Source organism: Spermophilus citellus, assembly GCF_964194105.1.
Source record: "Spermophilus citellus genome assembly, chromosome: 3".
NCBI lineage: Eukaryota > Metazoa > Chordata > Mammalia > Rodentia > Sciuridae > Spermophilus > Spermophilus citellus.
Window position 1 is genome coordinate 139,257,487 of NC_138184.1, and position 16,524 is coordinate 139,274,010.

At 37.3% G+C, this 16,524-nt stretch overlaps 1 protein-coding gene across 6 annotated transcripts in view; it reads right to left on the reverse strand.

Annotated features, from left to right (window-relative positions):
- BBS9 (Bardet-Biedl syndrome 9) overlaps positions 1–16,524 on the reverse strand; it is a 512,444-nt gene that overhangs the window by 269,661 nt on the left and 226,259 nt on the right. For all 6 annotated transcript variants that reach the window (XM_081288277.1, XM_081288276.1, XM_081288275.1 and 3 more), the window contains 2 exons: positions 13,060–13,238; positions 901–977 (listed from right to left, as the gene is read on the reverse strand). In XM_081288277.1, the coding sequence (XP_081144403.1) occupies positions 901–977; positions 13,060–13,238 (256 nt within the window). The remainder of the gene's footprint in view (positions 1–900; positions 978–13,059; positions 13,239–16,524) is intronic.

A 16,524-nucleotide genomic window follows, 5' to 3' on the forward strand; every position in this document is an offset into this window, starting at 1 on the left:
TTTATTGAGTATCTATTATATGGAAAGCACTAAGGATACAAGTGAACAAGATAAGTAATGGTACATAGGTGGTGGCAATGTTGGAAAAAGCAAAATGCAATTTGGTGGTAGTGGTGGTGGTGATGATGATGATAATTAATTATCATAACAATTCAACAAATAGATTCTATTATTATTATTCTCATTTTTCAGATGAAAAGTTGAGACTAAAATAATTAAGTACCTTGCTGGGATCACACAGATATAGGTGGACGAGAATATAATTCCTGGACCAACTGAACTCTTAAACTCCCTTACTACCATCCCAAACAAAAAAAGTATTAAATGCTATAAATAATCAAATTCTAAGCCAGGCCATTTATAAACATCATCACATTGAACCTTCAACAAAAATCTTGTGGAGTAGGTATTATCATCTGAATTAAAATTATCTCAATTCTATGGTAATGAGAAAGTTTTAAAATTAAAATTAAATAAAAAAAAAAGATTGGGCTGGGGATATGGCTCAAGCGGTAGCGCACTTGCCTGGCATATGCGTGGCGCTGGGTTTGATCCTCAGCACCACAAAAAAATAAAATAAAGATGTTGTGTCCACCAAAAACTAAAAAATAAATATTAAAAAATTCTCTCTCTCTGTAAAAAAAAAAAAAAGATACCTTCAGAACAACAATCTTTCTACTACTCATCCCCCCCACACACACATACCCATATACCCTCACATCTTTTTTAGACTGGAATCCTACTGAAAAAGCTCCTTACTGGCATTAAGAAGATAGAAATGTTTTTATTTGAAAGTTTAAAAGTCTAAAATTTGTTATCTTCCCTGAAGTTTCTGTTGGGAGACCTAGAATTTAAACTGATACACTCTGATCTCAATACAAAATATATGAATACACCTACAGAGACTGGATCAAAGTTAGAAGAAACCATGGCATAAACTTTTAGGTCATCTTCTTTCTCAGGCATGGGCCAAATACCTGTAATTAAAAATAAAAGATATTTAATCATAAAGTAAAACCTGCATCATGTAATTTTTCTTTAAAGGTTTATCTGTACCATATTTTTTAAAACTCATAAACATACAAATTGAAAAAAAAATTCATTAACAGAATGAGAAGCTTAATCCTAATTCTTTTCCTCTTCAATACTGTGAAGAATACCTTCTCTTGCTCCAAAGGTATTAGCTAAGATTAGAGTCATTGACCAGTATTGGAAATTGTAATGCTATCTCCTCAACCATTAGTGAAAGTCCAAATTAATGCAACTTTTTTGAAGATAAGTTGTGGCTTTAATTATGAAAATATAAATTGTACCTATCCTATAACTTAACAATTCTACAACCAAGAATTTATCCAATACTCACAAACCCAAGGAGGTTCTCTGCTATTAATAGCTTAAATATAAAAATAAAAACAACTAAAATATCCATATATCTATTTAATAGGGAGATAGTTAAATAAAATATGGTATATCCATACTGTGTAATGGTTCCAACCTATACATAAGAGTGCATTCAATCTTCATACACTAATATGAACTCAGAGATATACCTATTAATTTTTAAAAAGCAAAATATAGCACAATGTGTTTAATATGCACATGTTTGGTCAAAACAAGTACATAAACCTTAATATTTTCTATTTTACAAAACTATTGTAAGAATTTCCTTTAAGAAAGAGAACTAGAATAAATATTAATGTGTAAAAAATAAAAAGAAAAGAAAGGTAATTAGGATCTGGATCAAAGATAGACTCATGTTTCACTATTTATCCTTTTAGTACTTTCTGAATTAGTTTTACTATGCATTTCTATATTTCAAGTATATCCCCCAAAGGTTCAACTGCAGGAAGCTTGGCACCGGACACAGTGATGTTAAGAGACAGTGGAACCTTTAAGAGGTGGGACTAACGGGAGGTTCTTAAATCACTGAAGGCACTGACTGTCCTTGAAGAAATTGACATAGCATTTGGGGACCCTGGATAGTTCTTGCAACAGGGTTGTCATAAAAAGAACAAGACTGGTCCCTCCCTTCTCTCTGGCTTCCAGTCTTACAATGTAATCTCTGCCCTCTCACACATGCTCTGCCATTGTGATGCCATCTATCATGAGGTCCTCACCAAAAGCAAGCCAATGCTGATGCTATGCCCATGAACTATGAGCTAAATAAAGTACTTTTCTTTATTTTTTTATTGGTTGTTCAAAACATTACAAAGTTCGTGACATATCATCTTCCATACGTTTGATTCAAGTGGGTTATGAACTCCCATTTTTTACCGCAAATACAAGTTGCAGAATCACAACGCTTACAGATCCACATTTTTACATAATACAATATTAATGACTATTGTATTCGCTACCTTTCCTATCCCCTACTATCCCCCCTCCCCTTCCCTCTCATTTTCCCTCTCTACCCCATCTGTTGTTGTTTAATTCTCTCCCTTGTTTTTTTTTCCCCTTTCCCCTCACAAACTCTTATATGTAATTTTGTATAACAATGAGGGTCTCCTTCCATTTCCATACATTTTCCCTTCTCTCTCCCTTTCTCCCACCCCACTCGTCTCTGTTTAATGTTAATCTTCTCCTCAAGCTCTTCTTCCCTGTTCTGATCTTAGTTGCTCTCTTTATATCAAAGAAGACATTTGGCATTTGTTTTTTAAGGATTGGCTAGCTTCACTTAGCATTATCTGCTCTAATGCCATCCATTTCCCTGCAAAATCCATGATTTTGTCATTTTTTAGTGCTGCGTAATACTCCATTGTGTATAAATGCCACAGTTTTTTAATCCATTCATCTATTGAAGGGCATCTAGATTGATTCCAAAGTCTAGCTATTGTGAATTGTGCTGCTATGATCATTGATGTGGCAGTATCCCTATAGTATGCTCTTTTAAGGTCCTCGGGGAATAGACCGAGAAGGGCGATAGCTGGGTCAAATGGTGGTTCCATTCCCAGCTTTCCTAAGAATCTCCATACTGCTTTCCATATTGGCCGCACCAATTTGCAGTCCCACCAGCAATGTACAAGTGTACCCTTTTCTCCACATCCTCGCCAGCACTTGTTGTTGTTTGACTTCATAGTGGCTGCCAATCTTACTGGAGTGAGATGGTATCTTAGGGTGGTTTTGATTTGCATTTCTCTGACTGCTAGAGATGGTGAGCATTTTTTCATGTACTTGTTGATTGATTGTATGTCCTCCTCTGAGAAGTGTCTGTTCAGGTCCTTGGCCCATTGTTGATAGGGTTGTTTGTTATCTTATTGTTTAATTTTTTGAGTTCTTTGTATATTCTGGATAGTAGGGCTCTATCTGAAGTGTGAGGAGTAAAAATTTGTTCCCAGGATGTAGGTTCCCTGTTTACCTCTCTTATTATTTCTCTTGCTGAGAAAAAACTTTTTAGTTTAAGTAAGTCCCATTTGTTTATTCTTGTATATAACTCTTGGGCTATGGGCGTCCTATTAAGGAATTTGGAGCCCGACACCACAATATGTAGATCAGAGCCAACTTTTTCTTCTATCAGGTGCAGAGTCTCTGATTTGATATCTAGCTCCTTGATCCATTTTGAATTGATTTTTGTGCATGGCAAGAGAAAGGGGTTCAGCTTCATTTTGTTGCATATGGATTTCCAGTTTTCCCAGAACCATTTGTTGAAGATGCTATCCTTTCTCCATTGCATGCTTTTAGCGCCTTTATCAAATATAAGAAAGTTGTAATTTTGTGGATTGGTCTCTGTGTCCTCTATTCTGTACCATTGGTCCACCTGCCTGTTTTGGTACCAGTACCATGCTGTTTTTCTTACTATTGCTCTGTAATATAGTTTGAAATCTGGTATCGCTATACCGCCTCATTCGCACTTCCTGCTTAGAATTGCTTTTGCTATTCTGGGTCTTTTGTTTTTCCGTATGAATTTCATGATAGCTTTATCTATTTCTACAAGAAATGCCGTTGGGATTTGGATTGGCATTGTGTTGAACCTGTAGAGAACTTTGGGTAATATTGCCATTTTGATGATGTTGGTTCTGCCTATCCATGAACAGGGTACATTTTTCCATCTTCTAAGATCTTCTTCTATCTCTCTCTTTAGGGTTCTGTAGTTTTCATTGTACAAATCTTTCACCTCTTTTGTTAGGTTGATTCCCAAGTATTTTTTTTTTGAGGATATTGTGAATGGGGTGTTTTTCCTCATTTCCATTTCAGAAGTTTTGTTGCTAATATACAGGAATGCCTTTGATTTATGCATGTTGATTTTATATCCTGCCACTTTGCTGAATTCATTTATTAGTTCTAGTAGTTTCTTTGTAGACCCTTTTGGGTCTTCTAGGTATAGGATCATATCGTCCGCAAATAGTGATATTTTAAGTTCTTCTTTTCCTATTTTTATGCCTTTAATTTCTTTTGTCTGTCTAATTGCTCTGGCTAGTATTTCAAGGACTAAATTAAATAGAAGTGGTGAGAGAGGGCATCCCTGTCTTGTTCCAGATTTTAGAGGGAATACCTTCAACTTTTGTCCATTCAGAATGATTCTAGCCTGAGGCTTAGCATAGATAGCTTTTACAATGTCAATGTAAGTTCCTGTTATCCCTAGTTTTTCTAATGTTTTGAACATAAAGGGATGCTGTACTTTGGCGAATGCTTTCTCTGTGTCTATCGAGATGATCATATGGTTCTTATCTTTAAGTCTATTGATGTGGTGAATAACATTTATTGATTTCCGTATATTGAACCATCCTTGCATCCCAGGGATGAATCCTACTTGATCATGGTGCACAATTTTTTTGATATGCTTTTGTATTCGATTCACCAGGATTTTATTGAGGATTTTTGCATCTAGGTTCATTAGAGATATTGGTCTTTAGTTTTCTTTCTTTGAAGTGTCTTTGTCTGGTTTTGGGATCAGGGTGATGTTGGCCTCATAGAATGAATTTGGAAGAGCTCCTTCTTTTTCTATTTCTTGAAATAGCTTGAAAAGTATTGGTATTAATTCTTCTTTGAAGGTTTTGTAAAACTCTGCTGTATACCCATCCAGTCCAGGGCTTTTCGTGGTTGGTAGTCTTTTGATGGCTTCTTCTATTTCTTCCTTTGTTATTGGTCTGTTTAAATAGTGTGTGTCTTCCTGACTCAATCTGGGCAGCTCATATGACTTAAGAAATTTATTGATGTCTTCACTGTCTTCTATTTTATTAGAATATAGGGTTTAAAAATACTTTCTAATTATCTTCTGTATTTCTGTAGTGTCTGTTGTGATATTGCCTTTTTCATCCCGTATGTTAGTAATTTGAGTTTTCTCTCCTCTTCGTTAGCATGGCTAAGAGTCTGTCGATCTTATTTATTCTTTCAAAGAACCAACTTTTAGTTTTATCAATTTTTTCAATGGTTTTTTTTTTGTTTCGATTTCGTTGATTTCCGCTCTGATTTTAATTATTTCTTGTCTTCTGCTATATTTGCTGTTGTTTTGCTCTTCCTTTTCTAGGGTTTTGAGATGTAGTGTGAGTTCGTTTATTTGTTTTTTTTTTCTTTTTTTGAGGAATGAACTCCAGGAAATGAATTTCCCTCTTAGAACTGCTTTCATTGTGTCACATAGATTCCGGTATGTTGTGTCTGAATTGTCGTTTATCTCTAAGAATTTTTTTATTTCCTCCTTTATGTCTTCTGTAACCCATTGATCATTCAGTAACATATTGTTTATTTTCCATGTGATGCTGGATTTTTCCTTCCTTCTTTTATCATTGATTTCCAGTTTCATTCCATTATGATCAGATATGGTGCATGGTATTAACTCCACAACTTTATATTTACTAAGAGTTGCCCTATGGCATAATATATGATCTATCTTTGAGTAAGATCCATGTGCTGCTGAGAAGAACGTGTATCCACTTGATGATGGTTGATATATTCTATATATGTCGGTTAAGTCTAGGTTATTGATTGTGCTGTTGAGTTCTATAGTTTCTTCAGTTTTTGTCTAGAGGATCTGTCTAATGGCGAGAGCAGTGTGTTGAAGTCACCCATAATTATTGTGTTGTGGTCAATTTGACTCTTGAACTTGAGGAGAGTTTGTTTTATGAACGTTGGTGCACCATTATTTGGTGCATATAAATTGATAATTGTTATGTCTTGTTGGTGGATAGTTCCTTTTAACAGGATATAGTGTCCTTCTTTATCCCTTTTGATTAACTTAGGTTTGAAGTTGATTTTATTCGATATGAGTATGGCCACTCCTGCTTGCTTCCAAGGGCCATGTGAGTGGTATGATTTTTCCCAACCTTTCACCTTCAGCCTGTGTATGTCTTTTCCTATCATATGAGTCTCCTGAAGGCAGCATACTGTTGGGTTTGTTTTTTTTGATCCAGGTTACTAGCCTATGTCTCTTGATTGGTGACTTTAGTCCATTAACATTTAAGGTTACAATTGAAATATGATTTGTACTTCCAGTCATGTTTATTTATTTATTTATTTTAGTTTGGCTAGTTTTTACTTTTTGGTTTTTTTCCTCCCCCTTTACTGAGATACCTCCCGCTGTTGGTTTGGGGCACTATTTTTCCATTCCTCTTCTTGTAGAATTTTGCCCAAAATGCTTTGCAGTGCTGGTTTTCTGGCTGCAAATTCTTTTAGCTTTTGTTTATCGTGAAAGATTTTAATTTCATTGTCAAATCTGAAGCTTAATTTTGCTGGATACAGTATTCTTGGTTGGAGACCATTATTTTTCAGCGTTTGAAATACGTTGTTCCAGGATCTTCTCGCTTTCAAAGTCTGTGATGAAAAATCAGCCGTTAACCTAATTGGTTTACCCCTGAATGTAATCTGCCTCCTTTCCCTCGTAGCTTTTAATATTCTCTCCTTGTTCTGTATGTTGGCTATCTTCATAATTATATGTCTTGGAGTTGGTCTATTACAGTTTTGGATGTTTGGGGTCCTGTAGGCTTCCAGGATTTGGCCATCCATTCCATCTTTCATCTCTGGGAAGTTTTCTAGGATTATTTCATTTAATAGGTTGTGCATTCCTTTGGTTTAAACCTCTGTGCCTTCTTCTATCCCAATGACTCTCAAATTTGGTTTTTTGATGAGATCCCATATCTCTTGGATAGATTGCTCGTGAGATTTAAGCATCTTTTCAGTGTTGACTATATTCAAGTTGATAAACTTCGTCTTCATTATCTGATGTTCTGACTTCTACTTGATCTAGTCTATTTGTAATATTCTCGTTAGCGTTTTTAACCTGATTTATGGTTTCTTGCATTTCTAAAATTACTGTTTGGTTTTTTTTTAAGATCTATATCTCCTGGTAAAGCTCGTTCTTTGCAGTTTGAATTTGTTTAGTTCGTTTTCAAAATATACTTTCAATTCTTGGACTTGCTGTCTCATGTCTTCTCTAAAATTCTGTTCCATCTGAGTTAGGTATGCCTTGATTTCTTTCCCTGTCCATGTTTCTGATGCTTCTAGGTCCTCCTGTAGATTTAAGTTGTCCTGCATTATCTGTAATCCTTTTTTCCCTTGTTTTTTCATGTTGTTCACGTTACTTTCCAGCTCTGTTTGACTGCTTTGTAACTGCTTTCTCCTATACATTTGTTTTGGCTTTGTTTATCTCTGTTTTCTCTCCTTTGTGGTGGGAGATTATGCCTATAGATGTTAGGCTTCATTGTACTTTAGAGCTGATTCATTCAATTTATACAGGGCTTCCGGATTTTGTATGCATATAGTGGTTTGTTTTTTGTTCTTAGGACTTTAGGTTAGGTGCTATGCAGGTATAAGAGTTAGTATGTCTTGGCTACTTTAGAAGATTGCTCTACTGAAGGGGGATACTAACCGTTGATTGGATCAGGGTGTTGGTAGAAGCTAGTTATTTAGGAGCACTATAGACGGCCTCGAAACATTCACCTATTTGCATTTAGACAGTTACACGAAATGGAGGACGTAATGCTTGGGATGAAAGTTGGGGGGAAGGGAAGGAAGGTGCTCTTGAAAAGAAAGAAGGAGAGGGAGATAGATAGCATAGAGGAGAATGGAAAGAACAATAAAACTTGGAAGGGGAGAGAGAGAAGGAAAAAGGGAGAGAAAAAAATAAAATGAAATAAGAAATAAAATTAGGTCTTAGAGATCCATTTTCTTCTCTTCCCGTAGTCAAAGCTGTGCCCTCCGGGCTGAGTTTTGCCCTCAATGTGTCAACAGCAATCCCTGTAAGGCGGCTCCTGGGAGACTCTCAATCCTGTTGGTCCAGAGCCGTTTCATTTCTACGGCCCCTCCTCCCTTCCTCCTGCCAGCCAGCCAGGTCCTGCTCACCGGAGGCGGTTCCCCAAGGATTTGGTTACACTTTCAGCCCCACCAAGTGCTCTATTTCCCTAACGACTGAGCACTCTCTCTGTCATTCATCTAAGCCCCAGTGCTGTGGAGCTGTGGTCCGGGAGTCAATAGTTTAATTTTTCCGGACCCCTTTGGTGGGCACACCTTCGGAATCTGGTGGCTAAGACCATTGGTGTCGCCGCTGGTGGTAATGGGAGTTGGGGGTCGAGGATCCCCTCTGCTTCCCTCAGCCCCTACAATCACCACCACTCCGTTGGCGGTAGGAGGAGTTGGGGGTCTGGAGTGTCCTCTGTTTCCCTCCGCCCCTACCGTCAAGCCCTCTCAGTTGGCGGTTGGGGGAGTTGGGGGTGGGGAGTCTTCTCTGCTTCCCTCTGCCCCTACAGTCACGCCCTCGTCACTGGCAGTAGGGGGAGTTGGGGGTTGAGAGTCCTTTGGCCCTTATGGTCACGCCCATGGAGGGATTTTGAAGTTTCCAGGTTGTTTGTATCTGATGTGGGTGGGAGTCACACACCTGCTAAAGTAGATTCCGCTGGGAAGGAATCTCTTTGGCCGAACTTTGGTGACTTCCCCTCTCTGCTATGGCGGGCCCCTGGCTCCTTGCCGGAGTGTCCAAAGGGAGGGGTGGAACTGGCTTGTCTCTGGTCTGACACAATCTCTGGTTTTAGTTCCCAGTTCGCTATTTCATAAAGGCTTGGTTAGATTCCCTTCACGTCGTCTGGGGGGGGGAGCCGTTTGCTGGGTGGTCGGGGCCGTTAGCAGAGCCGGGAGGGCGTGGGCCGTCTGCTGGGCCAGGCGGGGACCCTTCTCGCTGGGCCGGGCCGCCGGGGGCCGCTTGTAGAGCCAGGCAGCTGCGGCCGAGTGGCTAAGAGCCGGGCGGGCGGGGTGGCCGTTCGCAGAGCGAGAGCAGGTCCACCAGGAGAGCCAGGATGGCAGGAGCCGTCTGCTGGGTCGGGCGGGGACCCTTCTCGCCGCGCCGCTCCGGGCCGCTGGCCGCTTGTAGAAGCAGCCGATGGCCGTGGGATTGGACCTCTGCACCCGCGAGGCCGGCCAAGATTCACTTGTCTGGGACAAACTGTCACTTCTAATAAACTTACTAATTCCCGGCAGGTCTCCTTTTAACAGAATTTTGCTAGAAGTTCCTCAGTAGGTAGAATGTAGCTGTTTTAATGGGTCTTTCTGATCCCGTTAATGTGGAGATATTGAAAGTGCTACTTCCTCGCCGGCCGCCATGTTGGATCCAAGTACTTTTCTTTATAAGGTACCCAGCTTCAGGCATTTTATCACAGAAACAGACTAACACGTACAAGCTGTTTTCATAATTTCAAACATTTTTATTACATAATATTATGAATAAGTGACAAGAGATCCTAAATAAGAAGCAGAAATTATTTTATGCACATATGTGTACGCATATATACATACACATATGTATATTTCATATATATATACATACACATACAGACATATGTGCATTCATGGACACACAAACACAAATCCAACAATTGATGGCCTGCCCAGCAGACATTCTTCCCTCCTCCCTCTGTGGCACAGCCCTAATTTCACTGAGGTAGTCTGCTTCATCTCAGAGAAAGTCTCCTCTCTCAGGCTTCAGGTTCAAATCTAATCCTAGTGGTTCCATTCCACTGACCATTCATTATTTTAAAGATAAACATGATCTTAATCCTGGCAAATAGGAGGAAAGAGAAGTGGGGATAGTGGAATGCTGGCATATGCTTCTGGGAAAGCTGTTCTTCCTTCATAAGAGGGAGACTCAGGCCTCTTCTTCCCTGAAAAATCATATCTGCACACAATGCCAGGAACTGCTAAGGTTACCCTGTGATCCTAAGGGAAAACATCCTCACACAATGAGGACAGATGACTGAAAACATAGACGCAACTGAATACCTCACAAACAAGAAAAAAAAAATGTCCACAATTGCCACCAGGCATTCCTTCCAATAATGCAAAAATTGGAAAGGGAATTTCTAAACCTGGTAAGAGTACAAAAGGCCACTCATTGCCCATCCAATAACAATTTTTCAATTCTTCTTTACTAAAATAAGCCTAATTTTATTCTGAGCAACAAAGTACTCAGTTAAAACACTTAACTTCCCTGCCTATTTTGCAATTTGGAATAGCCAGAGAGATGTAAGTAGGAGCTGTTGAGGGTGCGGCTTCCAGGAAAGCTCTTCAGAGGCTGACTCAACTGCAGATGTGAGAGCAAAAGTTCCAGAAGCCATTCTGGACCAATAGATGACCCTGGGATAGAAGGAATCCGAATCCCTGTGACTAGAACTGCTAGGCTGCCACATCTCTGAGTTTCTCCTTGTTCAAGCTACCTTATACAGGTATTCTGTTATATGCAGCCAGATATAACCCTAAATTAACAAGGTCACTAATTTCTAATGTTTCTAGTACTGAGTGGTTATGTCAACCTAAGTCTTCCCAAACATATTTCCAATGGGGTGCAGACTCATTTATATGCCTATGTCTTACTGCTGTCCTACCCTGAAGATGTAACTATATGGGTGCCTATCTTAAATGCTGCAACCAGTGCATCATACTCACCCCTGGTAGAGAACATGATCAATTGTTTAAATCATAAGAAAACTCCCATCTCTAAAAGTACCTATCATCAGGTATTACTGCCAACTGGTAACAAAAATGCTAGGCAGGATTCTCACTAATGAGTTGAATATGAAAAGCTTCAGAATCCATGAGCCATACAGAAATTATTACTATAATTTCATGCTTACAACATACATTCCTCATATAACTTACACACATAAAATCAGCTTCAAAACACTTTTATTGCAGTAGATAATACACACCATGTGTACAACAAAATGTACTCTTTAAATTGCCTTTAAATTTTGCTGCAACTCTTCCTTTGAAAAAGTTTTTAAGAGCTTTAAGTTCAGAACACAGCCCACAAAACTGTGAATTCCTTTTGCAAGTTAAAGCCACTGTACTAAAATAAGTGACATTTAAATGAATAATGAGGTCATCAAAAAGTTCAGAGTTTTAATTTCTCATAAACTATAAATGAAATAATTTGGAACTTTAATATAATTACAGGTATTTTAATAAATAAACATACCAAAGCTTTATAAGGGTACAAAATACTAAGCTTTTTTCCATATCTAGAAATAAAATATTTTAAAAGCTTCACTTTTTTAAGTTTGTTTCTTTTTCAAGAATAAAACCATAATATAGTAGAATAAAAGGGGCAAGGAACTTCAAACATTAACTAAAATTTGAGGTTATGTAAATAATGAACTTTGCACTCAAGTCTGTGGATATATCTCCAGCTTAATTAGCACTTATTTCAAGATACACAAATGAATCCAGGCAATGACAAGTAAAATAGCCTAACCCTTCTCACTCTAGGGCATCATTATGGATGCCAAGGAATAACTTTTAGCTATAAGGGATTTTCTGAGAAATTTCATACACAATTAATGTTAATCAAAATACCATTAGCACACTGCTTATGGAAAGGGCAAAATCTCAAGGCACAAACTTTGGAGTGAAAACCTAGAGTTTTATGAACTCTAGAAATTTCACATTCATGTGCAGGCCACTCTTCCCCAATTACATTTTTAAATGACAAGATGAGACTTATAATTCCATTAATCACCAAAATACTGGTATCAAAAACTAAAAATAAAATAGTATCTTGCAGTATGACAGCTCCACTGTTAACCATTCTCTAGCCGACATGGGGGTGCTGACAACAAAGCAGCTTTTAAGTAATTGGAGGTACTTGAAAGACCCGAGTTTCATTGGCTTACTTTGAAAACTTTCTAAAAGAACGTGTGAAGCCAAAGCATAACAACTTCATTTTTAATACATACATATATATATATCATCTCAGTTCCTTAGAACCAAAGAAATATAATCTTGGTAATACACTCAAAAATACATAAATCTAGGGAAATGATTGGATCAGGATTAAGATTGGCTCTGTTGTTTTGGTTGGCCTTTGATGCTCTGCTTCTTTTACAATTCCTACTTGTTTTAACATTTCTTTTATGTGAGAATAGTCCATATTTTTTCTCATTAAAAAAATACTTTTACCTGACCCTGAAAAAGGAACTTAAAGTAATGCTTTTCACATGTCTAACTCTAACTCCAGGATTGGTGTTTTGTTTCTCCTTTTAATTTACAATAAAATTACACCCTTGTGAGTCCCAAAGTAAGATAATATTGAGTTATTCAAAACTTAGGAACTGAAAATATCATCAGTCTCTGAGTCATTAGAAATCAGCATACCACAGGCTACACTCCATTTGGACAGTTGATTAACTCCAAACATAAATTATATCACTAAGCTACAAATTACTACATTTTTAGTAACAACATGTACTGCTTTGATTTCTTTTAAAAGCAGTAACTAAATTTTTTTCAGGGATATTAGAAGTTAATAAATGCCCACTCTAACCTTCTTCTCAAGGCCTGAAATCACAACCCAAAGATTTACTTTTCCTTTTCTTAAAGTTTAAGGGGGAAAAAAAACTAAATAGTGCTGACCCTGAAACACATTGACAAAAGCATTATCTTGAATAGAGCATATTTTCCAGAAAGTTTACTATACAAAGTAAGCTCAAAGACTACATGCTAAGTAACACTGTCTTTGAAATATGACTTTAATTAATCTTGGGAGAGGAAATTAACTAGTATGTACAAAACATTGTCTATATGCAAGATAAAGTAGATTTTACAATAAATACTAAAATTAAATAATAAAAGCTGCAAATGAGATACCTTGTGATTTAACAACTTTGATAATTCTCTGAAGTTCTTTCAATTCTACATCAAGTTCATCATAGTTTAATTCTCTAGATTCAACTTTTGGAGCTTGGAATAGAGAAGGGTCTGTACCCAGGTAAGAGCACTGCAAGCGACCATCATCACTGAGGGTAACTATCACTCCCTTTAAGTCCCTACAATAAGGAAGAGAAAATGAGACATGATTAAAAAATTCAAAGTGTTTATCCTTGACAAACTACATTTTTACTCAATTCAGTATCAACATTCCAAGAAGAAAATGATTGTATATCTATTTTTAAAGTTTTACTTGAAAGACTTATTTCAAATGTTTAAATCATCATTATATTTACAGAAGTACTCCCAATGTTAAGATTTATTACAGAAGGGAAAAATAACCTCTAAAATTCTTATAATAGCCACCATTTTGGGGACCTAACCACATGGTGAACAGTGCTCTCAGGTACTGTTTTTAATTCTCACTTGACAGATTCATGACAAACTTGAGAACTACAGGTTGGTTGGTTGGTTGGTTGGTTTGGCACAGGGAATTGAATCCAGAAGCACTTAACCACTGAGCCACACCTCTGCCCCTTTTATTTTTTATTTTGATACAGGGTCTCACTATGTTGCTAAGGTTGCCTCAAACTTTCGATCCTCTTGCCTCAGAGGTGATGGGATTACAGGAATGCACCATCATGCCTGGCTGTGAACTATACTTTTAAGTCTAATGGATCAAGAGATGGAGCTGGGTGGCTGGAGCTGGAGCTCAGTAATAGAGCACTTGCCTAGAATGGATGAGATACTGGGTCTGATCCTTAGCAACACATTAAAAAAAAAATAGAGATGAAGCTGGGATGCTGGCTGGATGAAGATAATGGATGAGGTACAGAAGAAAGGTCAGGATAATCAAAGAGACAAGAGTGAAGATGGTTGAAAAAGCCAGGCAAGGCCTAGGAGAAAAACAACACGCTCCTGCTTTTTTCTCATCCTTTTCTATCTACCCTTAGGGTTAACATTTACCCTCTTTCCACTTCCTTTATACACTTCCCTTCCCAAATGCCATCAAATTTGTTTTTTTTTCCACTGTTAGACCATCGTCCTGCTTCATAACTCTTTCTAATCACTCATCATGATTTTCTCTTTTCCTCCCCGTCTGCAACAGTTTGAATGTATCCCCCAAAAGGCATGTATTGGAAACTTAATTCCCAATGCAAAAGTGTTAAGAGGTGAGACTTTTGAGAGTAGATTAGGCAATGATGGCACAACTTCATGAATGGATTAAGGTTGCTTATAAAGAACTTGATGTTCCAAGTTCAATCTCCTGCTGTTTCACACACATGCTCTCTTTCTCTTCCACCTTCTGCCATGGAATGATGCATCAAGAAGGTCCTCACCAGATGTGCATACAAACTTTGAACTTCCCAACTCCCAAACCATAAGCGAAATAATTTTCTTTTCTTTACAAATTATGCAGTCTCTGGTGTCATTGTAGTAGCATAATATAGTGTAAGACACCATCTTTTTATTCTTCCTTCTCTTAGAATCTCTTATTTCTGTTTTACTCTAGAAACTAGTCTTAATATATAAATTGTGGGTAATTTTTAACCTGCCATTGTAAAAAATAAAAACTAAGATTTTCTGAAGTTTTACTATAAAAAATAGTTGAAATGAATAGTGCATTTGCTTCCTCCTTAATTTTTCCAGAGGAAAAAAAAATCAATATTGGCATAAGTCCTTTGGGGTAGATATATAATAGACTTATTTGATTTTTGTTATATTTTCTACAGTGATCTTTTGATCAAAAAAGAAAAAAAAAGATTTTGATCTTGGTCTAAAGGTTAACTATTAATCAATTGGATAGAAGCTTTTTGAGAGAAAATAAGATGGAAAAAATGTTGCTATTTATCTGAAGAAAAAAAAGGAAATATACAATGGATAAGATATCTAAAACTTGAGGCTTACTCAGAATAAATAAAAATATTTAAACTGCCCCAACTATGGATCATTGCAACTCATCATCTCATTAATATAAAAGCTTGGCTGAGCTGAGAGTAGACACCATTATTACTCAATCCATCCCATTGGTGACCACCAACATTCACTTTACCACTTTCTTCAAATACAACATTCCTTATGCACCTTCTCCAGGGCTATGTATGGTGAGTACCACAGAACCCTGCAATGTAGCATCACTGAAATTAAAAAAATTATATCATTGATCCAACAGCTAAAGAGTTAGATAGAAGTCAGAGGACTTGAATTCTAGCTATGCCTTTGCCCTACAGAGCAGAGCCCACTTGAATTCCTCTTAAACATTCTCTATTCTAAATGGGGTGAAACTAGATAATCCCCAGAAATCTTTAAGTTATATGACTTGTTGTGTCATCTACCTCAGAAAATGAACACACTCCAGATGAAATCATTTTCCTAAAATAAAGTGTGAAAAATAACCCCATAGTAGCTCTAGGCTTTGAACCTTTGTTTGCAGGCAACTGAAGCCACCTAGTGGCCAAGGGAATTCTAACTTACAGCTCTGAGGTTTCAAGATTACAAATCCTCCCTTCCCTTCAAGTAGTGACTGTACCCTGGTCTCCAATCCACCCAGCCCCACTAAAGTCTAGGAATCCAACAAGTGCTCAGGAAACTCTAAATGTTAAAGGGAAGATCCCTAGTTACCTTCTCAAAGAATACAGTAATCATCTGTTCTTGGAATACAGACAGCATTTCCATTTCATTCTCATCCTTTGAGGGATCTAAATAATAGGAAAGCTAGCATGACCCAAAACAAATGTCCCTTCCTATCCAAATTTATTTGGTTATTGGATAGTTTAGTAGTGTAACTTTTATTCCATCATTTCAGATAGCAAATAACTGTCAATTTAGATATAAGGGACTTAACTAAAAAGTCATCTGACCATATGAAATTTCTGAGTTCAAACAGAATTTAAATAATGGGAAATACATATTTCTTTCGACTCTAAAAAAACACTCTTTATTGCTGTTAGAGGTGTTCAAGCAGAAAAGGAAAGAGTTAGGGTCTTCTTTCTCTGAAAGAACTAATCAAATGATTTTCACCAGAATATCATAACAGTTAAAGTCATTACAGAACTTAAGCAATTTACATTTTTCTTATCTCTAGAATCAGAATAACTATATGTATTTAAATTTAAAAACCCAGAAATTTCTACTATAAATTAATTCATTTAACATTGTATGCTGTCAGGCACAGTGGCATACACCTGTAATCCCAGTCACTCAAGATGCTGAGGCAGGAGGATTGAAAGTTTCAAAGCCAGCCTCAGAAATTTAGTGAGGCCCTAAACAACTCAGTGAGACCCTGTCTCTAAATAAAATACAAAAAAGGGTTGGGGACATGGCTTAGTGGTAAGTCTCCTGGGTTTAATACCCAGTAACAACAACAAAAAAAATCATATGCTTATTTCACAGAAACACTATGAC